This window comes from Corythoichthys intestinalis, chromosome 21, assembly GCF_030265065.1.
Source record: "Corythoichthys intestinalis isolate RoL2023-P3 chromosome 21, ASM3026506v1, whole genome shotgun sequence".
Lineage (NCBI taxonomy): Eukaryota > Metazoa > Chordata > Actinopteri > Syngnathiformes > Syngnathidae > Corythoichthys > Corythoichthys intestinalis.
Genome location: NC_080415.1, coordinates 20557867 through 20583775, shown reverse-complemented (window position 1 = coordinate 20583775; position 25909 = coordinate 20557867). Strand labels below are relative to the sequence as shown.

The window sequence follows — 25909 nt, the reverse complement described above, 5'->3', positions numbered from 1 at the left end:
TTAGAGGCAGACAGTTGAGGCACGAGGGGTTGCAAAATAGGTAGCCTAATAAGTGGCTCTCATGATTCAGTTTTTAGGATATAGGTCTTTGATGGAAATAAAGTCTTTTTTTATACAGCAAGCTCATTTCAACATAGACTTCCATCAGCCTTCTCAGCATCCAGCTGTGTTTGTTTCCAAAGACTGTAAAATATCCAGAAGCAACAAGGAAGCAATATTTCTTCTCGACGGGTAAGTTTATCACCTCTTTTTGACGTTTAATTGATTAGTCATTCGCCATTAAAAAAAAAAAGTTGGTGACATTTAGGGGTCTACTTTCAAGTTTGCAAGGACAGGGTATTGGTAAGTCGGCATAGCTGAAGGAGTTGCAGGCTTGGGGACCGCATACGCCAGTCGCCATCAATCACAGCGGCTCTTCTCATTCCCTTTAAGCGGCGGACAGTGAGTTCTTAACATGACTAAAGAAGAAGCGTTGTCGATATGTGCAGAGTACGTTTTTGCTAATGAGTTTACAGATCTACGCTTTGAAAGTGCGCACTTTGAAGACTCCGATCGTCTGTTGATTTTCAAAATTTAACAAAGCAGGCAAACAACAATACGTTCAATGACTTGCTTGCTATACTGAATGAATGAAAAAATGAGCACCATCAAGAGAATCAGGCCGAGGTGATCTGGGGACATTTGAAGGGGGTATCTCCAAGCACACACCGTTGAACATGGTGATGCTTCCACAGTCTTTTGGAATGGTGGGACCACATGCCTGCAAGGGACCAGATGTGATGAGTGGGAATGTAGTGATGCCTCGCTACTTTGCGCTTCAAACTTCGCGCCCTCAGTCCATCCCGTTTTTTTTTTTTTTTTTCAGTTAAAAAATAAATAATTAAATGCAGTATTTTATAAAGCTGTCCCGGTCTGATAAAGTAGTCTCTTACTCTCGCTTCTGCCGCTTTTCTTGGTCAGGAAGTGCATTGAAGTTGCTTATTTAAGTTTACGATGATTTACAGATGTTAAGGTTTGATCTTGCCCGAGATGTTTGGAAACTGAAACTTAAAAGCGCTGCATGCGTAAATCATCGTTTAACTTGTTAAACAATTGCCGTGGCAACTCATTGTGTTGAAGTGAGCAGTCTGAGCGCATGTGAGTGAACTCACTCAAATGAAGCATTTAAAAAACACAAGCATTTTCTACTTTATTCTTGTTTAAAAATAAGTGGGAAAAAATGGAAAAAAGTGAAAAAAGATGTCTATCATGTATCTCTTTCCAATGCTAACTCTGAGTAAATACATTGGACACACACACACACCAAACATTTTTTAAGTGTTACTTTGCAGTTTTTCACTTATCGCGGCAAGTTCTGGTCCCCATTAACCGTGAAAAACGAGGGATGACTGTACACAGATTCCACATATGCAAAACTATGAATATGATTTACCGTGATATCATCAGTGGATGGATTGGCTGTCATGGTCAAGCCAAAAGACATGTTGACGGCAAAGTCCGGCACTGTGAAGGATTAAATTAATAATATTTAAGGATTTGATTGACATTTTTATTATTTTATCATTTTTTAAATATAAATATATGTGATTGTGTTTTTCCTGCAAAACAAAATGCAATTTTTCTTAAGAGGCTTACTGAAGTTCTGCGTATGCATTATCCACACATCACACAATATCTACTAACAGATTTTGATAACAGGAAGCCACTGTAATTACTTTACTTCGTGCTGTTTTTTGCATGAAAAAATGGTTAACTGCTGAGCCTATATAAACTCACTAAAATCTTTGACTCTTTCAGTATGATTGACAATGTCCAATTGTGTGGCTCTAAATTAAAACTCTTGTTTGTAACAAGTAGATGCCCACTTCATTTGAAGTGGAAGGGCTTGCAGTGAATGAAGATTTGCTCATTTGATGTCAGTACTCCCACTTCAAATGGATTGGACGTCTAACGTCGTCAATGGCAGCCAAAGCACTTGCCAGTTCCTTACTTGGATATACAATGAGGAGCAGAAGTATTTGCACCCCTTGTGATTTTGCAACTTCACCCACTGAGAATATAGGTAGAGGTCTGAAATTTCAATCATAGATGCATTTCAACTTATAGAGACATAATTAAAAAAAAAATCCAGAACTTACATTGTATGATTTTTAAAATAATTTATTTGTAGTTTAAGTAGTTCGTAAGTATTTTTACCCCTGAGAAAATTAGTTCCAATATATACTGCAGAAGCCTTTGATTGCAGTTACAGAGGTCAGACACTTTCTGTAGTTCTTCACCAGGTTTTCTCACATGGAAACGGGATTTTGGCACATTTTGGCACCCTCCACACACGACGAGTAAAGTTTGCACCAAAAAGTTGTACTTTGGTCTAATCTGACCACATGACTTTCTGCCATGACCCCTTTGCATCATTCAGATGGTCTCTAGCAAACTTTATACGGACCTTTACATGTACTGGCTTCAACAGGGGAACCTTCTGAGCAGTGCATGATTTTAAACCATTGCACCGTAGTGTTCTACTGACAGTAGCCTTTGAAACTGTGCATCAGGCATTCTTCAGGTCATTGACCAGCTCCTGCCATGTAGTTCTAGGCTGCGCCCTCACTTTTCTCATCATGAGTGATGCCCAACGAGGAGAGATTTTACATAGAGTCACAGTCCGTAGTAGATTATCATTCATGTTTAGCCATTTCCATTTTCTAAAAATTGCTGCAACTATTGATTTATTCTCACCAAGCTGCTTTCCATTTGTCCTTTTCCGGCTTTGTGGAGCGCAACACTTTTTCTCTGGTGTCTTTTGAAAGCTCTCTGGTCTTGCCCATGGTAGCATTTGCATTTTGACTGACTGTGAGGTGAACAGGTGACAATAATGAGCTAAAACGGGTGGTGGGTGGGTGGGGGATTACCTGTGTTGGGAATAACGCCATTGCATGACGGTCAAAAGCGGTGCGTTACTTATTTTGAATAAATTGAAGAAACTACCAGCCGGAGCAAGTCTACTCTGCTCTGTTTTTTTGTCATACAAGACTTGGGGTGCGTTCAAAAAACTTAGAGCCGGTGTTTTCACACACAAACCGGAACAGCACGTGCGGCAAACACACACACGCAAAACAGATGCAGAGGGATATGATGGCAGAGCATTCAGAGGAAAATTTGTCCTTTGCGAGGTGGAGCTATAAACACTATTTCAAGTTGGTCGAAATTAAAGGAAAGAATGTGCATGTAAAGTGTAATTTATGTCCCGGGGCAAAGCTTTTGTCGACATCTGTGGTAAGCAATTCAAATCTGTTTATTTTTGTTGCACTTCAAGTGTAGGATAAATCTGTTGCTGGTGAAGTGCAATAAATATTACAAGGTTCTATAAAACAACTACCTGTCTGTTCTTCTCTATTCAACTGACTCGAATACTGCTCAGAAAATTTCAAATTCTTTGACATACAACAGCTTCTTTTTAAAGTAACGGAAATAGTTACTTTCCCTGGTAACTAGTTACTTTTACTATAGAGTAAGCCTGAACGATATATCGTTTAAACATCGCCATCGCGATGTGCGCATGCGCGACAGTCCCATCGCAAGGACGTGCGATAGTTTTTTGTTTTTTTTTCCCAATCCACAAACCTTTGATCTGCTTCATTCGCTTGCACAGCCTCTCTCACCCCCTTCCCCAGCCCTTAGTCACTGCGGCACTTGCTTATTAAAGTTAACGATGGCTTTGATCTGGTCTAAGAAGCCGGGCAGCAATCTGTCAAACAGTTTCTGCAAAGAAGTGTGGGCTGGAATGAATGTGTGTGTCTGTGGGGGGAGAATGTGGAGACGTTCGAGACATATAAAATAAATGCCAGAAGTGATTATGAGGAGTTTGTAATTTCTACATGTCACTCCAAGAGTCACAGCCATGTTAGGTAAACAGAAGCATTTAATAAAACCAAGCATTTTTCTATTACAGTACTTTACTGCTGTTTAAAAATGATTCAGTGGGACAGTTATGTTTAAAACTGATCATAATTATTACATTTGAAGTGCTTAAAAAGCATTTATTAAAAAAAAAATATATATATATATATATATATATATATATATATATATATATATACATACATTTTTTAAAATCATACTTTGGGGGAAAAAAGTGAGAAAAATCATGTCTTATATGTATCTCTTTCCAGTGCTAGATCTGAATAAATACATTGAGCACACACACACACACACACACACAAAAATGGGGGGGGGGTATGCGCTACTTCGCTGTTTTTCACTTATCGCGGCGGGTTCTGGTCCCTATTAAACGCGAAAAACGATGGAATACTGTACACTGTGGTGATGAGTCATCCAAAGTCTTTCCAAACAGCTATTCAAGTCATCTAGTAAAAATGTCTTTTAAAAAATATATATATATATTTTTTTTAATATCGCAATATAATATCACAATATATCGCAAACCCCCCAAAAATCGCAACAATAGTTTTTCCCAATTTCGTTCAGGCCTACTATAGAGTAATTTTGTTACTAACTCAGTTACTTTTTGGAAGAAGTAGTGAGTAACTATAACTGATTACTTTTTTAAACTAACTTGCCCAACACTGGTGGTTACTCATGGTTTAAAGGTGGACTTTTTTTAAGGTAGAGTGAAAACTCTGAGTGTCATAATTATTGCTGATTCTCAGGGGTACAAATACTTATGAAACCCAGTAAATTACAAATAAATTATTGAAAAATCATACAATGTGAGTTCCAGATTTTTTTATTTTATTTTTTTAGATTATGTCTCTATGCATCTATGATTGAAATTTCAGATCTCTACCTATTTTCTAAGTGAGTTAACTTGCAAGATAACAAGGCGTGCAAATATTTCTGCTCCTCACTGTACATCAAGGGATGTACTAATGGCTGTTAGAAAACCAGTTGTTTGTTTGCATTCAAATTTCAGTTCTCATGAATTGATGATCTACCTTCGGCACAATTGTACAAACAATTTCTGAGTAATGAACCACCATGAAAAGCAAGTCGCTTACCTGAAATTTCTAACGCATTGCAAGTCGGGGTGTGAACAGAGCAACGGAAGATTTGTCCTCTTCTGTTTGATGAAGTCTGAGCAAGGGGCGCACTGACAAGTAAACTGACAAAACAACCAGACAAACGATATCATTACAAACTGCAAAAAGATTTGCAATTCAATTCCTTTACTCACTCAGATTGTCTTTGCACTATTTGATATCCAAAACCCTCTGCTGAGTTGGTCAAGGTTTTCCATGCCACAGGGTCAATATTGAAGGCAAATGCAGCTTCCAAGACTTAAGGGAAAGAAAAAAAAATCTATTTGTCTACAACTGTCTCTTTATAAGGTATACTGAAAAGAAAATTTCAGTTTAACAGACTCTTATCTTACCTGACATTAAAACTGTGAGGAAAGTGAGGAAATCCATTCTGTTAACCCCACAAACCTCCCTGAAACACAAAAAATGATGCACTACAACAACTGACCAGGAACTTGGAGGCAAATGACTTGTGTAATCAATTCTGCAAAAACTGAAGGAGAAGAAAGAAGAACTTGATGTAAATGCACAGTATTGTCTCACTTTTTGAACAGCACGGAAACATCCTCCTTGACTACGTAATTGCTTCACAAGCAGAATAGAAGTTCAAATAAAATCAAATGCATCTTTAGTGTCATTGTTTTCTGTTTGTTTTTATTTTTTTTCTAAATACAGGCAGTAACTATTGTGTTTAGTCTTTATGGTACAGCATGGGTGCACGTAAGTAGATCAAAAATTCACAAAATTAGTAGATTTTATCACAAAACATCCCCAAATAACTAATTTATTTCTGCTTTTTGCTTCTACTTCCTCTGCACTGTCTCATTCCATCATTGTAGCAGGAAGTTTCACATTGCACCAGCTGCGTAAATGGCAGACATTCATGCAATACCCCATTTTTTTAACCTTCTGATGACTTAGATGTCTAAAATAGTACAGACATGCTGTGCAGGCATATACTGTAAATGAATGAACTTTTTGTGGCGAATGACTCCATTCTCACTTTTAACAGCATAAGCGTTCCTGTTTTATTGAACAATAGAATGTTGTTACTCATTATGCAGCATACGTGTGAAAGGTAGTTACCATCAGCCTACATGCGTTCACCAAATGTATTTGTAACTTGGTAAAATAAGAGCAAAAAAATGCATTACAAATTGATTGTTTTTTTTAACTTTGCAAAGACCTTGCACTTAGCTAGCTATATACCGTTGATCTAGACTGCTACCAGAACAAACTGATCCCATTGCTTTGCTAACGTTGTGAACTGACTCAAATGCTAAATTACCGTAATTTTTGGACTATAAGGCGTACCTGACTATAAGTCGCCACCCACCAAATTTGACACCAAAACGGCATTTGTTCATGAAAAAGCCGCACTGGACTTTAAAGAGCATACGACAGGAGAAAAAAAGTCTTAAATAGCATTATTATGTGAATTAGAATCATATTTTGAGACGATTCGACTATATACAACAATTTAGCAAGGCGCAGATGACGAGAAATTAGTCTTTTAATCTGCCGGTTACCCACGCCTACCATTGTAGGGCTCAAGCGTCCCCAACAGGTGGATGATGTCAGCGGGTGACTGGGCTCATCGGTTTTACTATACAGCCCATTGAGGGGGAATTATTCAGAACGAGGAAAACGCGACAAAGAGAGCCGCAAAATGTCATTGTTTCAGTCTCTCTACTCCAATATTTTTACTGGATATTCTTTTTATCCAAGTATTTTCCCCAACTGCTAAATAAATGGCATGGTCATGACAAATAACAGTCTTGTGCTAAATGGAATATGAAATAATAAAAATGCACTTATTCAGGACGACATGGCAAAATTACTCCTCAATGGTCAAAACCGTCGACTTCACCTTTACTGTCGCACCTCCTGAACGATATTTTATGACACCTAAATCGGACATATGTCATTTCCCTTTCCCGGCTTTGGAGAATGTAAACAAACCAAGAGGCGTGACAGCTAGCCGACATGCTAACCCGAACCAAGTAATTTTTCAAAGTCTTTGAAGCGGAAAATCACACATAACTAGCCCGGATTATTTGACATGACGACTGGGTTGTCGATGGTCTTTGCGGATTGGCAAACCGCCCGGCGGAGAGCAATTTACATCTCGTTCCCCGGTGGAGGGCGGCTGCAGTTCTTGTGTAGCTAACGTGCAACTAATGTGCATGAGGAGAGCTTTTTACATGCCAATCAATGATCAAACGTAAGTAGTCCTTTATTTAAAGAAAGTTTGTAGTGTTTACTTTGTAATCGCTGTATTCGTATTTGACATAATACAAAACAAGATGTTTACTCACTTCCTCGTAAGTCCAATGGTCCCACAGTAGTAGGGCTTGTTTTGGCCAATATCCACGGTGAATGGGAACCTTTTGAAACTCCAAAAAGGCGCACACGCCTCTCCCTCATACAGCAAGATTTTTCTGCAGCCGTTTGGCTGGCGTGATGCGAAAAATAAACGTATTAATCCGAAAAATCAGCTGAATCCTTAGTCCTCATACACAACAGTACGCTGTATAGTGAAGAGGATGCCTTCTACCGTACACGTCACAACGCCCTCCTCCTCAATGCAAGACCGAAGCCGGAAGTCACTCATTTTCATGGCGTGGGATTCAAAAAACTAAATAAATATAGCGATCGCTTCCACACACATCCCACCGGTCCATATCATTCAGGAGCATAAAATACCGTGTGTATTATGAAATAAACATGCTTTTTTGTGTCACATGCACTTTAAGCTGCAGCTGTCGTCACTGTATTATGGGATATTTACCCCAAAAGATAATTACTGGTGACACGTTATTTGACAGCGGCATCATAAGACTGTCATGAGACCAAATGAACCACTATGAAGCTTTGAACCAATTGGCTGCAAAGCTTCATTGCTCCAAGAAGCTTCATTTGGCCATTACTGCTCCCTTGCGGGAGACAGTCAATCTCTACTGCCACCTGCTGTCAACACTGTTGTCATCCAACATGCCTCCTAGCATGCATTGCAGCGCTAGAGATGTAAATAACAAAATTAATATTCTGTGCTAATTATTACTTCATTTACTGTTCGAGTTGTTTCATTAATTACTTGTTATGGTACTTGGTAACACTTTATTTGACAGTGGTGCCATAAGACTGTCATAAGATAATCATAATTATGACATGACACTGTCATGTTCATTAATGAATGCTTATAACAGATGTCTTTTCGTGTTATCCGGCAAATTATCTCACTTTTTGAATAGATGTAAAAGATCTGAGCTGGACATAAATGAAGTTAAACATTATTTGCTGGATGACATTGAATGACATCTGTCCAAGGACATAGGTTTGGTCTCAACATTGGATGAATTGGACGATATAACAGCACAACCTGCATGTACACTTTTGCTGGGGATGCGACATTAATAACACCAAATGGATCAGCTGAATGGGGGCCAGGGCTACATTTCTCACGAATATAAACCTAATTAATTGATAGGCTAAATAATCAAAGCAAAATACATCTTTATTGACTTATACTAACTTTCATATGTATTATTTCAGGTGATACACTGTTCCATTCAAACTTCCAGACTAAATGTCTGGATTTAATTAGAAATTTTACATTTCAATATTTGAACATAACTCAAATTACATTACAATACACAATAAATACAAACTTGTTAATCATCTCTTAACTACGGAGCCCCCCGGGTGCCAAGATGGAAAAAATAAAAAAATCATAGCTAATCTGTACCCACAGTTTACTAATCTGTGGGTACAGTTTAGTAATCTGTGGGTACAGTTTAGTAATCTGTACCTACAGATTAAAACCCACAGTATAGCAATCTGTACCCACAGATTACTAATCTTTACCCACAGTTTACTAATCTGTACCCACAGATTACTAAACTGTACCCACGGTTTACTAATCTGTACCCACAGTTTACTAATCTGTACCCACAGTTTAGCAATGACCCGGAAACGGTAGTCACCAATGTTTGGCGGGGACTCCGAGTCCACGCCGAGGGACCGACCGAGCAAGCATCTGCACCATCTGCCCTCGGCGAACAAAGGGGTTTTAAAAGGTAACTATTGCACGTTTTCTTTGGTAGCCGTCTTTCAGGTGTCATCAATCAATATGGCATGTTGTGATGCGACGTCACAGTCTAAAAATAGCATGCGTGCGGTACGCCATTAAGCAGGCACGGACACGACAGCAGCACAGAAAATGTGCAAACACAACATGCCATATTGATTATTAAAAACTGAAAAAAAACTCTTAGTCCGGGAATAACAAAAATGAATAAAAATTCAGCCTTCCTTCAGGTAAGACACTACTGCTTTTGTCCACAGACACAGCCAAACTTAACAAAAAAATGAAAGCTCATTTGGGCTGCTTTAAAACCACTAAAATAAAATAAAAATGAAAATTGGGGAGAAAGGGATAAACCTCGGTTCACTTAACGTTAACAGTAGAAAATAGATACAGGCATACAGAAACTTCTCTCTAATCAGCTCCCTACTCAAGTTTTGCAGGTTAGCAAATTCACACAGTTTAATGTTAAGCTAACGCTGATTCAGGTCGGACTTTCAGTAGCAAAATTAGTGGTGTGTTCCCCACCTCCACAACATTAACATCTTTTTAAATTAAATACAGTGGTTGCAGCTGCTGCTGGCCGGAAAAAAAAAAAAAGTCTGATATCCATCCTCTTCGAAGGGGGCGGAGGAGGCAGCATGGGGCTGGGGCTGTGTTTCACTCAGCAGTGACAAGGGGTAAATGTAAGTCTGAACATAATGAAAATAATTCACTTAATAATAGTAGGGTCAATTCTATCCCTACAACATATAAGGAGAAAATCTATATTACCAATATAACTGAAGTCATTATATAATGTAAATAAGGTTGCTTAAAGGTTGGTGAGGACAATTTGAGCATCCTGAAAAGTTGGTAGTGTCCCTACCGTCCCTATGCAAACCTACGCCCTTGCATCTGTCTTAAGCATTCAGTATTGCCCATGATAGTGTTATATTTATGACACCGCTGTTAAATAAAGTGTTACCTATTAACTAGGGTTGTTCCGATCATGTTTTTTTGCTCCCAATCCAATCCCGATATTTCCCGATCCGATTGCTTTTTTTTTTTTTGCTCCCGATTCAATTCCAATCATTCCCGATAATTTTTCCTGATCATATACATTTTGGCAATGCATTAAGAAAAAAATGAATACAACTCGGACGAATATATACATTCAACATACAGTACATAAGTACTGTATTTGTTTATTATGACAATAAATCCTCAAGATGGCATTTACATTATTAACATTCTTTCTGTGAGAGGGATCCACGGATAGAAAGACTTGTAATTCTTAAAGGATAAATGTAACTTTGTATATTGTGAGTAAATATTGCCATCTAGTGTATTTGTTGAGCTTTCAGTAAATGATACTGTAGCGATTTAACTGTCCTGCCCAAATGCATGATGGGAAGTGCAACCATGACTGTGCGTAGTGGCACCAATTGATATATCTTCTCTGCGTTGGGAAATAACATAGGGTGTTAAGAAAAAGATCAACTACTACCTTGCTTCCCGACATTGCTTCCCACGATATTTCTAATTGATGAGAGAGGGATTGTTAGGCTTTAGCCAATTAAAAAAAGGCTACAATGACTGCCAAAATTCACTCTACTCATTTTACGCTGCCTTTTAGCTCTATATATAGGTAAAACGGCGCCATTATAGATTGAACGCGACAATGCGTGAGTAGGTCGTGCAGCGCATGCGTTAATTGCGTTATATATTTTAGCGTGATTAATTTTAAAAAAATTAATTACCGCCGTTATTAAATACAATTAGAAAATGATTTAATTAAAACATATATATATACACATACATACATACATTTATACTATTAACCCAAATAAATCAACAAATAAGCAACACTGGACTAGAAGCCGCAGGATTCAAAATGAGGGATAAAAGTAGTGGGTTATAGTCCAAAAATTACGGTAGCTCATAATAACAAGCAGAAAAGACACCTATTTCTGTTTTTGTTGGTTTGTTTTTAGCTCCAGAAATTAAAAGTTCGAGTTTTGTCAATCTGCTTGATGGTTTATATTTAATTCCTAGTTAGTGGACAATGCAGTTGCTTTCCTGTGTGTTTCATACAGGAAATCTGTCACTGAGATACTCTGGCTTTTTTCCACATTCTGAACTGTACACATATTGGTTGACTTAATTGCTAGGCTTCAACTCAAACATAACTCTGAACATGATAAGCGATCGGAAATGAAACGTCAGTTGTTATTTCTCCTATGTTTAAAAATACCGCATCATGAAAAAAGTAACATCTACAGTGTGTAGGCCAGTCATGACAGCAACTGCTTCTCGTTCTTCTTACTTCACTTATTATTCGGCAGTGTGGATGCCATGTGTGTACCCGCTTAAGACTTGTGAAAAAAACCATATGGAATAGTCCAGTCGAGGTGCAAATCTCCACATCCATGGGGAACTTTCTGCTCGACAACGGGCTGACTAAAGCTTGTGTGGGTGGACTGTGTGCATGTGTGACCTTTACTGTGTATGCCAGCTGACCCTGACTTCTTCCATCATGAAAGGACGACAAGGAAAGGTCACCCAAAGGTCAAGGATCAGCACTCTCTCTTTTACTGCAAGTGGTTTAGATTACCAGAGCAAATTCAGCATCTTGGACATGACATTTTGAATGAAACCGTGCTTCTTACTGTTGAAGCATATGCATCTATATGTTTTGTTCTAGTATAGATCTAGAGTGGTTTTGCATTTACAGCAAATACCATGTAGAAGTACTACAAGTACAATAACACAATTATGATATTAAAGTTGAACTAACTGAAAGGGGAGTAGAAAATAGTGCCTATTTAAATGTAGAAAATGTACTGCACTAAATACCGCAATATGAAAGTCTTAGTTTTATCGCCTTTTTTTGGCAACAATTGGTATTTATGGCATTTGATTGTTGCTTGGATTATGATCACCGTTGATTAGAATGTTAACACAAAACTTTTTTTTCCCCCTGTATCCTGTTCTCACGCTGTTTTCCTAATTCTCTCGTGGTTTGTACTCCACAGACCATTTGCCCTTTCGCTGGCCACCCGCCACCGCTGCACTCCAGCCTGAGACGCGCTGAATGTCACGAGCCATCTCTGGTTGCGTCCCATTCTTTTTATAGCCGAGCAGCTGAAATGTGAAGGGTCACTATGGGAGGATAAATACAAGAGCCAGCCAGCCTAGAGGGTGTCGCAGACGAAGGCCACTTCTCTACCTCCCTCTCACTTCTCCCAGCTCTCCTTCTAAACTCAAAGGTAAAAGGACAATCCTGCCTTTGGCTTTTAGTCACTTTTCTGTATTTTGTGTGCATTGCAAGCATTGTGTATACCTATATTTTAATTTCACACGTTTTCTTAGGATATCATGAAAATACAGCATATTGGCTATTGCGTTTGATAATGTAGCATGTTCAACAATTTCACTGCATGTTTGAAACTGCAGTCAACTGTGAACTACGATTAATATTCAGAGGTGGGTAGTAATGCCTTGCATGTACTCAGTTAAATTTACTTGAGTAACTCTTTGAGTAGTTTTACCAAGCCATACTTTTTACTTTTACTTGAGTAGATTTGTGAAGAAAAAACGCTACTCTTACTCCGCTACTTTGGGCTACACAGGGGGCGTTAAATTTTTCCTATTTATTCTACATCTTAGACTTAGTGGGTTTTTTTTTTTCCAGGAATGCCAAGAGTAGCTCTACTAATTTCACCAACGAGACGTTGCAACAATGATCACATGACTACAATATACCAATCAGACGCAGGCTTACAGTTTTATGATCACGCCAGCCTGTTCAATCACGTGGCGTCTTTTAAGCACTGTAAAAAATGAAGTGTATGACATAGAGCGCTGCCCTCAATATGACTCGAAAGCGCAGATTTTCACCTCTCTCCCTGTCTTTATTTGGCACCTATTGACCACGGTATTGTCCTTTTAATTTCATAATAGTAATCATAAAGGCAGTACAGTATTTACTATTCAAACTAGAAACTGTTTTCTCCACTAGAGGGCCCTCAGGCTCTTTGTACGAATAATGCTTCATATCTGTCATTTTTTTTTCTCACCGGAATTCTTTTTTCTTTCTTTGACTTAATTTGGTTATGTAATGGGTAATTGTACAGTATAATTATGACAACAGTTCATATACCCAAATTTTCGCACTATAAGGCACATCTGACTATAAGCCGCAGCCCACCAAATTTGGCACGAAAACGGCATTTGTTCATAGATAAGCCGCACTGGACTATAAGCCGCAGCTGTCCTCACTGTATCATGGGATATTTACACCAAAAGATATTAACCAGTACAACCTTATTTGACAGCGGCATCATACGACCGACTGTCATAAGACCAAATGAACCATCATTAAACTTTAAACCAATTATTGCAAAGCTTTATTGCTTCAAGAAGCTTCATTTGGCCATCACTGCTCCCTTGGGGGAGACAGTCAACCTCTGCTGCCACCTGCTGTTGACTGTTGTCATCCAACATGCCTCTTAGCATGCATTGCAGCGCTACAGATGTAAATAACAATCAAAAATCATGTTTTGTGCTAAATATTTCTTCAGTTACTGTTCCAGTTGTTTCATCAATTGCTAGTTATGGTATTTGCTGACACTTTATTTGACAGTGGGGCCATAAGACTCATTACACAATCATAATTATGACATGTCTCTGTCCTGAGCATTCATGAATGCTTATAACAGATGTCATTAAGTGTTATCCGGCAAATGATCTCACTTTTGAATGGATGCAAAAGATTCAAGATGGACAAAAATTGAGTTAGTGACATAATTTGCCAAATGACACTTTTGACATAAGCATTCAGTAATGTCCATGATAGTGTCATGTCATAATTTTGATGATCTTATGAGTCCGTCTTATGACACCGCTGTCAAATAAAGTGTTTCTTAAAAAAAAAAAAAAGCCGCACTGGACTATAAGCCACAGGTATCAAAATGAAGGAAAAAAGTAGCGGCTTATAGTCCGAAAATTACGGTAGCTAACATTTAGCAGAGAACAAAAATTGTTTTTAAAAAAATGAAATTTGTAAGCAGTCACAATGTTACTCATTACTTGACTATTTTTATCATCGAATACTTTTTACTTGCACTTGAGTACATTTTTTGGATGACTACTTTTACTTTTGTAATATTATTTCTAAGTAACGCTACTCTTAAGTACTTTGTTAATATTTAACAAGAAAAATGTTATTTAAGGCAAGAACATTAGGGCTAAGGCAAGAAATATATGATATCTCTCAAGGTTTCTTAAGTCTTTGTGAAATGTTGAACTAATTCATAATTTACTTCATAGTAATGTTTTATAAATATTCTCACGGTGATCATGACTGTTTTGTATCAAACAGCTCAGCTAAAATCTGATACAAAAGAATATTGTTTTTAAGTAGTGTAGCTGCATGCACAGGCTCTGGTGTTTTTCATGTAACACCCTCGTGCAAAGATAGAGAACATGCAGTGCCACACTGTGTATATTTAGTTCAGTCTGGTGTTGTCGGGGGAAGTGAAAAGGTCAGGGATAAGAGGGCAGAAAATGGAAGCGGTCAGGCACATGCTTGTGGTAGTCACACACATATACTAGCATAAGATGGACGGGGAGTTTTCAGTGTCGCCTCCAGAAATTTTTCATAGGGGTGGCCAGATGGGACCACTTAAAATCTTGGGGTGGCATACCAAAACTATAAGCCATAATGTCAGGTTTTCATTATTGCAGTAAAAAGGTCAGGGGAGAACAATCAGAAAGACTTAAGGACACGGCTACTGATATACTTTGGTGTATTGTGTAATATTTGATGTTACTAATGATTTAATGTGCATAGTCCATAACTGTCCAGTCAACATTTTGAGTACCACAACAATTCTGTTTTATTGTGTTATGTATATACGAGGGCTGTCAAACGATTAAAATTTTTATCGAGTTAATTACAGCTTAAAAATTAATTAATCGCAATTAATCGCAATTCAAACCATTTATAAAATATGCCATATTTTTCTGTAAATTACTGTTGGAATGGAAAGATAAGACACAAGATGGATATATACATTCAACATACGGTACATAAGGACTATTTGTTTATTATAACAATAAATCAACAAGATGGCATTAACATTATTAACATTCTGTTAAAGCGATCCATGGATAAAAAAGACTTGTAGTTCTTAAAAGAAAAATGTTAGTACACGTTAGAGAAATTTTATATTAAAACCCCTCTTAAGGTTTTCGTTTTAATAAAATTTGTAAAATTTTCAATCAAAAAATAAACTAGTAGGCCGCCATTGTTGATGTCAATAATTACTTACACAATGCTCATAGATGCTGAAGCCTATAAAATCAGTCGCACCCAAGCGCCAGCAGAGGGCGGCAAAACTCCATAAAACACAATAAGTGAGCGTTTTCACTGTGTACTGTCATTTAAATCTCTCTGAGCGGGGCATCTGCGTTAATTGCGTCAAATATTTTAACGTAATTAATTAAAAAAATTAATTATTAATTTAAAAAATTAATTACCGCCCGTTAACGCGATAATTTTGACAGCCCTAGTATATACCAGTATTAGGCATAAGGTGTACATTTAACGAAACAAAATAATTACTGGGGAAAAGCAGGTGCTGGCAGATGCAAATAAAAGCAAGTACAGAGGCAATCATATCTTACCTGGATATTTCCCAACACAATGTTAATATGACACAAAAATAATTATTACTGAAGGAACAAAACATAAAAAGTACTTCCCAACAGGGTCAACAGATTACCAGGCTATTCCGTACGTGCAACATACACTCATATCGTTGTTTAATGTAACGCAAAAATAATTACTGAATTGTCTGAACAAATATACTGAACAAAAAAACAACATAAAGACCTTGCCAAAAGGGATCAATAATCTCTGATTTTGATACCAAGCAATCAGTATGCTTCAGAACAGTTTTATTCGCCTGTTGCTATGTTTTTTGTGGCAAACGCATCCACAAAGTCATCAAGATTTATGGCCCTAGTACTTCGTGATTCAACACTTAGCACCCCCAAATTGCTTACACGCTCATCAGTCATAATGGTACTTCTCAACGCAGTTTTGATTAACTTGAGTTTAGAAAAATTGCCCTCACAGGATGCAGTGCTCACAGGTAACGGAAGTGCTATTTACCACAATTTATCCTCCTCACTAAGCCTCTGTTGCTCCCCTGTCGTTTCTCTCTCGCCCCTTGTGCTAATTTTCTTCTTAAAATAAGCAATATCTGTCGACTTTCTCTCCATCGTCGGAAAATTGACCAGCAGCAGCTAGCGTTAGCTACGTAACTCAGTTACACAAGTCGAAACCACGTCAAAAAGCTGCTCTAACAGATGTGTAAAAGCACAATTTAGTTAAATTTAAAATTAATATTGAGACATTATGTTCTTTTTGTGCAAATGCAGAGGAAACTATTTCCCATTTGTTTTGGGAATGTATTTACTCCCACATCTTTTGGATTGACCTGAACAATTATATTAATTCCAAAGTTGTGCCATCATTGAAAATTGTTTTTAGACATATTTTGTTTGGCCTATCCAACGTTGAAGAACCAGAAATGGATAAACGATATGTTGTAAATCTTATTTTAATATTGACAAAATTTCACATTTACTGTGTAAAATATGCTAATGAAAGACCAAATTTTCATGTTTTTGGGAAAATGTTTTAATATTTGGACGATTTGAGTTCCTCTTTGAATCTCAAAGCTATAAGGACCAAAAGACTTTGAAAACAGTACGGCTTGTGTTGAAATGACCCCGACCATTTTATTTATTATTTTGTTTTAAATCTGTTGATTGTATGTAAATTGTTCGCCCATTATGTGTATTTGTTTTTGTGTAAATAAAGTTTGTTAAAAAAATAAATAAAAAAAAAAACAGCACAATTTAGCTCTTAAAAGACACATGTTACGATGGCGCATACTTCCCCTTCTTCTTTTACAAAGGTATTCTGACTTATATACTTACTTGTAGTCGTCTCCGTCTTCTCTCTTTACTTTTCTGGCATTCACCGAAATAAACTGCCCATCGAATTGTGCTACCTCTAAACCGTTGCTCTCGGAGGGCGCAACAGCAGCGGGGGCGGGGCGGGGGGACTACTGTGAAGGTGAGGAGCAGCAGCTTGCCTGGCTGTGCATTTGGGATGAAACGCATACCTGATGCTACAACAATCTAAGCGGGGTGGCCAGTGGGGTGGCCAACAAATTTCCTGGCCACCCCCTGGTGGCGCCATTGGGAGTTTTGCCATCCATAACCTCTGTTACCTTACCAAGACATTGCTTTCCCCTCTCACTGAACAGAGTCAAGATGCCTCACGCATACCCTTTCCTCACTCCTGAGCAGAAGAAGGAGCTCAGTGACATCGCTCAGAGGATCGTCGCTCCCGGCAAGGGAATCCTTGCTGCAGATGAGTCCACCGGTAAAGATTCCCATTGTGTTATTATACCCTGTACATACAGTGGGGCAAATAAGTATTTAGTCAACAACTAATTGAGCAAGTTCTCCCACTTGAAAATATTAGAGAGGCCAGTAATTGTCATCATGGGTAAACCTCAACCATGAGAGACAGAATGTGGAAAAAAATACCAGAAAATCACATTGTTCGATTTTTAAAGAATTTATTTGGGAATCATGGTGGTAAATAAGTATTTGGTCAATACCAAAAGTTTATCTCAATACTTTGTTATGTACCCTTTGTTGGCAATAACGGAGGCCAAATGTTTTCTGTAACTCTTCACAAGTTTTTCACACTCTGTTGCTGGTATTTTGGCCCATTCCTCCATGCGGATCTCCTCTAGAGCAGTGATGTTTTGGGGCTGTCGTTGGGCAACACGGACTTTCTATGGAGTTCTGGATCTGGAGACTGGCTAGGCCACTCCAGGACCATGAAATGCTTCATACGAAGCCACTCCTTTGTTGCCCTGGCTGTGTGTTTGGGATCATTGACATGCTGAAAGACCCAGCCACGTCTCATCTTCAATGCCCTTTCTGATGAAAGGAGATTTTCACTCAAAATATCTCGATACATGGCCTCATTCATTCTTTCCTTTACACGGATCAGTCGTCCTGGTCCCTTTGCAGAAAAACAGCCCCAAAGCATGATGTTTCCACCCCAATGCTTCACAGTGGGTATGGTGTTCTTCGGATGCAATTCAGTATTCTTTCTCCTCGAAACACGACAACCTGTGTTTCTACCAAAAAGTTCTATTTTGGTTTCATCTGACCATAACACATTCTCCCAGTCCTCTTCTGGATCATCCAAATGCTCTCTAGTGAACCACCGACGGGCCTGGACGTGTACTTTCTTCAGCAGGGGGACACGTCTGGCAGTGCAGGATTTGAGTCTCTGGCGGCGCATTGTGTTACTGATAGTAGGCTTTGTTACTGTGGTCCCAGCTCTCTGTAGGTCATTCAGCTGGGTCCCCTTGTGTGGTTCTGGGATTTTTGCTCACCGTTCTTGTTATCATTTTGACGCCACTAGGTGAGATCTTGCATGGAGCCCCAGATCGAGGGAGATTATCAGTGGTCTTGTATGTCTTCCATTTTCTAATAATTGCTCCCACAGTTGATTTCTTTACACCAAGCGTTTTACCTATTGCAGATTCAGTCTTCCCACCCTGGTGCAGGTCTACAATTTTGTCTCTGGTGTCCTTCGACAGCTCTTTGGTCTTGGCCATAGTGGAGTTTAGAGTGTGACTGACTAAGTTTGTGGACAGGTGGCTTTAATACCGATAATGAGTTAAAACAGGTGCCATTAATACAGGTAACGAGTGGAGCCTCGTTAGACCTCGTTAGAAGAAGTTAGACCTCTTTGACAGCCAGAAATCTTGTTTGTTTGTAGGTGACCAAATGCTTATTTTCCACTCTGATGTGGAAATAAATCTTTAAAAATCATACAATGTGATTTTCTGTTTTTTTTCCCCTCATTCTGTCTCTCATGGTTGAGGTTTACCCATGTTGACAATTATAGGCCTCTCTAATCTTTTCAAGTAGGAGAACTTTCACAAGTGGTGGTTGACCAAATACTTATTTACCCCACTGTATGTAAATTCCTCACAACCAGTCTTTTTTCTTCTCAAGTAAATATAGTAAAAATAATTAAGAAATCAAACAATTTTCATTGTATTAAATTTTTAAAAAGCGTATATTTTGACCAGTCCTTGTTAAAGTGTATAGGGGTGTGTGCCTGTGAATCCAGGGAACATCCTAGTGTAAGTCATTCTAGTACAGGGGGAAACCCTGTACTAGAATGACTTACACATCCCTACACTAGATGGCAGTGGTGATCACATTTTTGACACGTGCACAGAGTGGATTAGTATGTACATATATGCACTGAGCATGAGCAAACACATCTAAGAGCTGGAGATATCAAGTGCAGTGAACAAACCTTAAAAAGTCAGCATAAAAAATATTTTACAGGAATGAAAAGAAACCCAGATACAGATAATAAGACAAAGTTTTTTCAAAGCTAAGATCAGGAAATATGACAAAGTCTATGTAACATTTTGCTTCACATTGACTATGGTTGGAAATGAGGAAAGACTGGTGTCTAAAGTGAAAATTGTTGGCAGTAGACAACATGAAGCTAAATCAATGACTGTAAATTGTCACTTTAAGACATTGCATGCGAATCACGCCTATCTGTAGTTTTTTTTTCTGTTTTTTGCGGAAATGTGCCAATGCTCTTAATGCCATGGTGTGCTCTCCAGGTAGCGTTGCCAAGCGCTTCCAGAGCATCAATGCTGAGAACACTGAGGAGAACAGGAGGCTGTACCGCCAGCTTCTCTTCACCGCCGATGACCGCGCCACCCCATGCATTGGCGGCGTCATCCTCTTCCACGAGACCATGTACCAGAAGACCGACAGTGGCAAGCTCTTCCCCCAGTACCTCAAGGAGAGAGGCATGGTGGTGGGCATCAAGGTCGACAAAGGTGTCGTCCCTCTGGCCGGAACCAACGGCGAGACGACAACTCAGGGTAAGCCAGGCGGAAGTTTCGTCTCACTCAGAACTGCATTGGGCTTGCTCCAGTTTAGGTGCAGGATTTGAACAAAATAGCATATTTTTAAATTTTGAAAAAGTGTCTTGTTTGCTCCAGGTCTCGATGGACTGTACGAGCGCTGCGCTCAGTACAAGAAGGACGGTGCCGACTTCGCCAAGTGGCGTTGCGTGCTGAAGATCACCCCTACCACTCCCTCAAGACTGGCCATCATTGAGAATGCCAACGTTCTGGCCCGCTATGCCAGCATCTGCCAGATGGTAGGACGGGAGTGTGTCAAGCAAAGACTAATATTGGTTAAAATGGTCCGATAATTACTTTTTAACCTATAACCAACTACAAAAATCTGATACCGATTTTAAACCGATACCGTTATATGCGGTCGTGGACTTGGACTATGCCTTAATAATGATAAATGTAACAACTTCAAGGTTTTCTAAATATACATTCTGTGAAAAATAAGTTGAAGTTATGGGAAAAAGTGCCTATATCGCACCACTATATTTATAGTTCAAATCAAAATAGTGCAAACATCTTTTTTTTTTTTTTTCTTTCAAAGTACAAATAAGGCTCACACGTTGCTTTGGCTGAATAACAACAAAGGCACACAGATTCAATTCAGTCAATGAGGTAAAAGGTTGCCATATGAAAACTAACCGTCAATAACTTTTCAAACTAGAAACTGCAATATCTGGAGAAATTACGATGGGGCTTTGTTGTGGTATATACACATCTATTACGATGGGGCTTTGCTGTGGTAGATACATATCTATTACGTCACTTCCTGTTGATTTGGGGACATTTCAGGGACACGTCTGGGTGCATGGCTGTCAATGGCATCGACTTAGCTGGGTGCCAGTTGAATGTCAATGGGCTGTAATGTTAAGTTTTTGGTAAAAAAAATCACCATCACTCAGGTATTTCCGCTATTGAAAATGAAAGAAATTTGGATGTATATAGCCGTCAATAGCATGGACATGCATGGCTGCCAATGGCATCGACTTACTTGGGCGCCAGTTGACCGTTAATGGTCAGTGGTCAAAAATCACAAGAACCTATATTTTCCTGCCATTGAAAATGAGTGGGAAATTTGGACGTACATGGCTGTCAGTCGGATCCCATTAGAAATGAATGGGCAAGTTTTTGGCAAATTTTGGGTGAACTGTAGTTTTTTGCCAAATTCTTTATACAACTTTACTGCCCCCTCCATCCTGGATTTTTTTATGTGTAAAATTTTTGATTTGGTCAAAAATTGTAGGACAAGTAGCATTTTTATTTTTTATTTTATTTTTTTTTCCAAAACCTGCATTTACGGGTAAACGGAAAATTTTGCTGGGTCATTCGAAAACTTCCCTGCATCGCGCAAAAACTCCGGTCATTTTGAAATTTGAACGGTGTTGATCAGTCAAACAGTTCAGGCTGTGCGGCGCGACGAAGAAAACGCCATAAAAAGAATAATAAAGGAATGTTACAGCCCCATCTCATAAAATAACTTAAGTACAATGATTTTATTGTAAACTGAAATCGATCTGTTCTAATGTCCTGAACTCTAAGTGTGGCGTTGCCCTCCTGAGGTCTCACATGAAATGTCACCAAAACATTTTGTAACAAAAAAATGAAAATAAAAACAAGGCACAGCAAATAACAGAACTACCTCATCCTATATAGCCCATTGGAAAGAAAGGTTAAGAAAGAAATCACGACGCTAGATGCCTACCACTCTTCCTTTCGTGGAGTGTCGAGCCGCCAACCGGCGTCATCACCAAGGTCTGCTGTGCCGAGTAAATCGTCGTCATATGACGCTTCAGGTTCAAACATGTAGGGATTAATTGTAGATAATCTTTCCTGGGAGCCTTTGCCATCGTTAGCGTCATGAAAGAGCGATCCTGAATGGTTACTTATATCACTGCTGCTATGCTCGCTGTGGATATGTCCTCTTTTGCGTTCAAGAATTCACATAACACTTCCAGATTTGGGAAGGGACTATCAACAGAGTGCCAAAAAACTAAAAAAAAACTCAAATTATCATCTCATGTTAAAAATGACATGGTTGTTTTGACTAACTCGTTCGAAGTTTATATCTGTAAAATTACACCGATATCCGAACAACTCTTCAGCTGCCGTTTAAAGTGCAACAAAATAAACAAAAAAGGCACAAATAGCCTCTCTCAGTCAAGTGTTCCTGGCTTCTACATTCACTTTGAAGGCGTCGTGCATATTAGCCCAAAACCGATAATAAAAAAACCTATGTCGATATTATCCAATATCATTTTAAAATACTTTAATCGGCCGCTATTATCTTCTACTTAATAATACCGGACAACTCTAATATTGGCAATCAAACTTTACTTTAATATGGAACGGGAAAAGAAAAATGACGTTCTCCTGCATTCCACAGCACGGCATCGTGCCCATCGTGGAGCCCGAGATCCTCCCCGATGGCGACCATGACCTGAAGCGCTGCCAGTACGTCACCGAGAAGGTCCTGGCTGCCGTTTACAAGGCTCTGTCTGACCACCACGTCTACCTGGAGGGCACTCTGCTCAAGCCCAACATGGTTACCGCCGGCCACTCCTGCTCCATGAAGTACAGCAACCAGGAGATCGCCATGGCCACCGTCACTGCCCTCCGCCGCACCGTGCCCCCTGCAGTCCCTGGTGCGATAAACCTCCATGTTCCCGACAATGGAGTTCGCAAATACGATTGCTAAAATACTTGTTTCCTCCTCCTTTGTTTAGGCATCACCTTCTTGTCTGGTGGTCAGAGTGAGGAGGAGGCCTCGGTCAACCTGAACGCCATGAACCAGTGCCCACTGCACAGGCCATGGGCACTGACCTTCTCATACGGACGTGCCCTGCAGGCGTCTGCCCTCAAGGCCTGGGGCGGCAAGAAAGAGAATGGAAAAGCTTGCCAGGAGGAGTTTATCAAGAGAGCTCTGGTGGGTCTTCAAATGCACGGAAAAGAAGTATTTTATCATGCGTAGCTTGCTTTATTGTATATTGATATCCTGTTTTTCTTTCAGGCCAACAGCCAAGCATGCCAGGGAAAATATGCTTCCAGTGGATCCAGCGCTGCTGGTGGAGAGTCTCTGTTCGTGGCTAATCACGCTTATTAAAAAGCACATCACCACGTTCACTCTCTCACGCTGTTACACCAGTCTCATGACTTGTTTGTCACCTCTCTGCTAATATGAAGCCTCTCGGTTGAAAATGAGAGTGGTAAACCTCCTCCTCTTGGTTGTCGCAACTGGTGGATTTACCTCCATTCCCTTGACCTTAGGCTGATTCACACCTTTTCTCAGGTGATTATTCCCACGGTTTTTACTCAAGTTGTACGACTTTTCATTGGATTCATACGGGTTCAATGAAATAAAATGTTTACCCTTCTACAATGTTTGCTTCTTTCTTGAATAATCAATCCCTTGATGCCTGACTATTTTTCGGACTATAAGACGCTACTTTTTCCCCCTCATTTTGAATCCTGCGGCTTACAGTCCATTGCGGCTTATTTGTTGATTTATTTGGGTTGATAGGCAACAGTTTATTTGACAGCGGCGTCGTAAAACTGTCATAAGACCGTCATAATTATGACATGACAGGGTGTAACGGTACATGTATTTGTATTGAACCGTTTCGGTACGTGGTGCTCGGTTCGGAACGGAGGCGTACCGAACGGGTTTCTGACATAATGTAACCCTTACTTTTCGAGGCTGTGAGTCGATCGGGTTACAGCTTCTTTGTGTAGATTATATTTACTCCGTCTTCTCTACTATAATGAGGACCAACACGGTAGGACAGTATAACCCAGAAACGTCAACGGCACGACAACGTGGCCGCTGCGAGAACGCAGTGAAACGCGGGCGTTTAAAGTCAATCAGGCAATGCACACCAGTCGCAGTGCGGCCGTGTGTTAGACGCGTCCCAGAAGCGGCTCAACACGACGCACGCGAAAAGAACGGCAGAGTTTATTATTTGACGCGAGACGCGACCCTCCTGCGTCAATACTACTACCGGTAGCTAGGATCAGGCAGACCGGAAGTGACTCGTGTAAAAATACGGTGGATCCGGTCGATTTTCAAACTAATATGCAATCGTAACCCACTTTTTGAGTCCATCAGATCTCTTTAGTGGTAGATCGGGCGCAGTAGACTTGTCTTTGTTGATTTACTGCTGTCTTCTCTGCTATAATAATAACCAACACGTGTTCAATACAAAACCCTCCTACCACAACAAAACAAGTAGGAACTAATATTCACATAGGAACTAAAGTTATAAAACATAAAATATACAATATAAATGAATACTACATCACATTTAGGGATGTCCCGATATCCGATATTGTTTTGCACTTCCGATCCGATACCGATACTGGCCGATACCGATACCGGCCTCTCTGAGCATGTATTAAAGTTTAAAGTTATTAATCCTCCTTACTTAGTTGTCAGACTCATGATGAAAAGGGTTTTAGTAGTCTTGATAACCTCTTGCCAGCTGAATTAGGTGAGTTTGAATAACACAATGGTTGGTAACAAGAAACTGACCTGTTTATTAAATGATAAACACAAAACATTATGAATAACAAACAGAAATGACATATTCAGACAGTAAAACGTGCAAATAATATTGTAAACTGTCTTAAAAAGCAAAACACACAAACAACTTCAAACTATTAACTATTACACACTCCCTTTGATTTGCTTGCCCAGCCCGAAAAAACCCGAAATTTTATGTTTTATTTGTAGGCACGAGCCCGAAAAAAACAAAATTTTATGTTTTATTTGTGAGCACTCAGGAGCGATGCGTGGTTACGTTTTGTGTGATCACGTTTGGTGACGCCGGTGCATATATGCATAATGATAAAAAATTATAGCCTGTCTTTTGTAACAAATTCTCCCAGTTAAACAAGACTGTAAGATGGATATTCAATAAACATTTATATATTTTATGTTTGCATGTGTGTTCTAACAGGTGGATAGTGGATTTGACATTTATTTAAATCTCCTCGAGTTGGCAGAAAAAAAACGCAAGTTATCTCAATGCTTAAATACTTAATACTAAATACTTATGATTACAATTGCATTTACTCAGCGAAATAATGCTGGAAAAGTTTGTTAAATATATTTCTCGCATGAGACCAAAGCGCCACATTCATTTACATTCAGTGAAGCCGACACAGGTTTCCGTATCTTCAACAATCAATTAGAATCCTTTCCATATCCCACTCCCAACGCAGTTGTTTGCTTTTCAATTCCTCTGTCTTTAGTTTGTTTTTCACTCCTATAGTTGCCTCATATCGAAAAAGAAATACCAGGATGCTCGCGGAGGGGAAGATTAAAAAGAGAACGGGGCCACTGCGTTCCCGTGCGCAGGCATGCACAGTGCCTTCTGTTTTATCCAAATTATTTTATTTAACATCCATACATCGTTTTAGTATAAATATATTTTTATTATACTATGTATATACAGCATATACAGTGCCTTGCAAAAGTATTCGGCCCCCTTGAATCTTGCAACCTTTCGCCACATTTCAGGCTTCAAACATAAAGATATGAAATTTAATTTTTTTGTCAAGAATCAACAACAAGTGGGACACAATCGTGAAGTGGAACAACATTTATTGGATAATTTAAACTTTTTTAACAAATAAAAAACTGAAAAGTGGGGCGTGCAATATTATTCGGCCCCTTTACTTTCAGTGCAGCAAACTCACTCCAGAAGTTCAGTGAGGATCTCTGATTGATCCAATGTTGTCCTAAATGA

The 25909-nt window shown here is 39.2% G+C and overlaps 2 protein-coding genes across 3 annotated transcripts in view; one reads left to right on the top strand and one right to left on the bottom strand.

Moving 5' to 3' along the window:
• Positions 1-17214, bottom strand: part of LOC130909248 (integrin alpha-M-like) — a 28477-nt gene extending 11263 nt beyond the window's left edge. Inside the window, exons 1-6 of the mRNA XM_057825484.1 lie at positions 17119-17214; positions 5390-5448; positions 5192-5294; positions 5016-5119; positions 1433-1503; positions 646-760 (exon numbers count right to left, since the gene is read on the bottom strand). Coding sequence (XP_057681467.1) covers positions 646-760; positions 1433-1503; positions 5016-5119; positions 5192-5294; positions 5390-5426 — 430 coding nt within the window. The 5' untranslated portion in view covers positions 5427-5448; positions 17119-17214. The remainder of the gene's footprint in view (positions 1-645; positions 761-1432; positions 1504-5015; positions 5120-5191; positions 5295-5389; positions 5449-17118) is intronic.
• aldoab (aldolase a, fructose-bisphosphate, b) lies at positions 15-23541 on the top strand. Of its 2 annotated transcripts, XM_057825508.1 has the most exons (9): positions 15-231; positions 8994-9115; positions 12141-12374; positions 17451-17569; positions 19863-20129; positions 20250-20410; positions 22549-22807; positions 22889-23088; positions 23173-23541. In XM_057825508.1, the coding sequence occupies exons 4-9, from the start codon at positions 17458-17460 to the stop codon at positions 23263-23265; spliced, it is 1092 nt and encodes a 363-aa protein (XP_057681491.1). In that variant the 5' UTR covers positions 15-231; positions 8994-9115; positions 12141-12374; positions 17451-17457; the 3' UTR covers positions 23266-23541. The 2 variants fall into 2 exon arrangements, with proteins under 2 accessions (XP_057681491.1, XP_057681492.1); XM_057825509.1 differs by lacking the exon at positions 8994-9115.
• Positions 23542-25909: the final 2368 nt, after the last annotated feature.

Excerpts from the sequence above, each read along its gene's own strand:
- aldoab (XM_057825509.1), top strand. The coding sequence starts at position 17,458 with ATGCCTCACGCATACCCTTTCCTCACTCCTGAGCAGAAGAAGGAGCTC. Across the intron at positions 20,130-20,249 it reads CGGCGAGACGACAACTCAGG|GTCTCGATGGACTGTACGAG; the intron begins GTAAGCCAGGCG and ends TGTTTGCTCCAG. Across the intron at positions 20,411-22,548 it reads ATGCCAGCATCTGCCAGATG|CACGGCATCGTGCCCATCGT; the intron begins GTAGGACGGGAG and ends TGCATTCCACAG.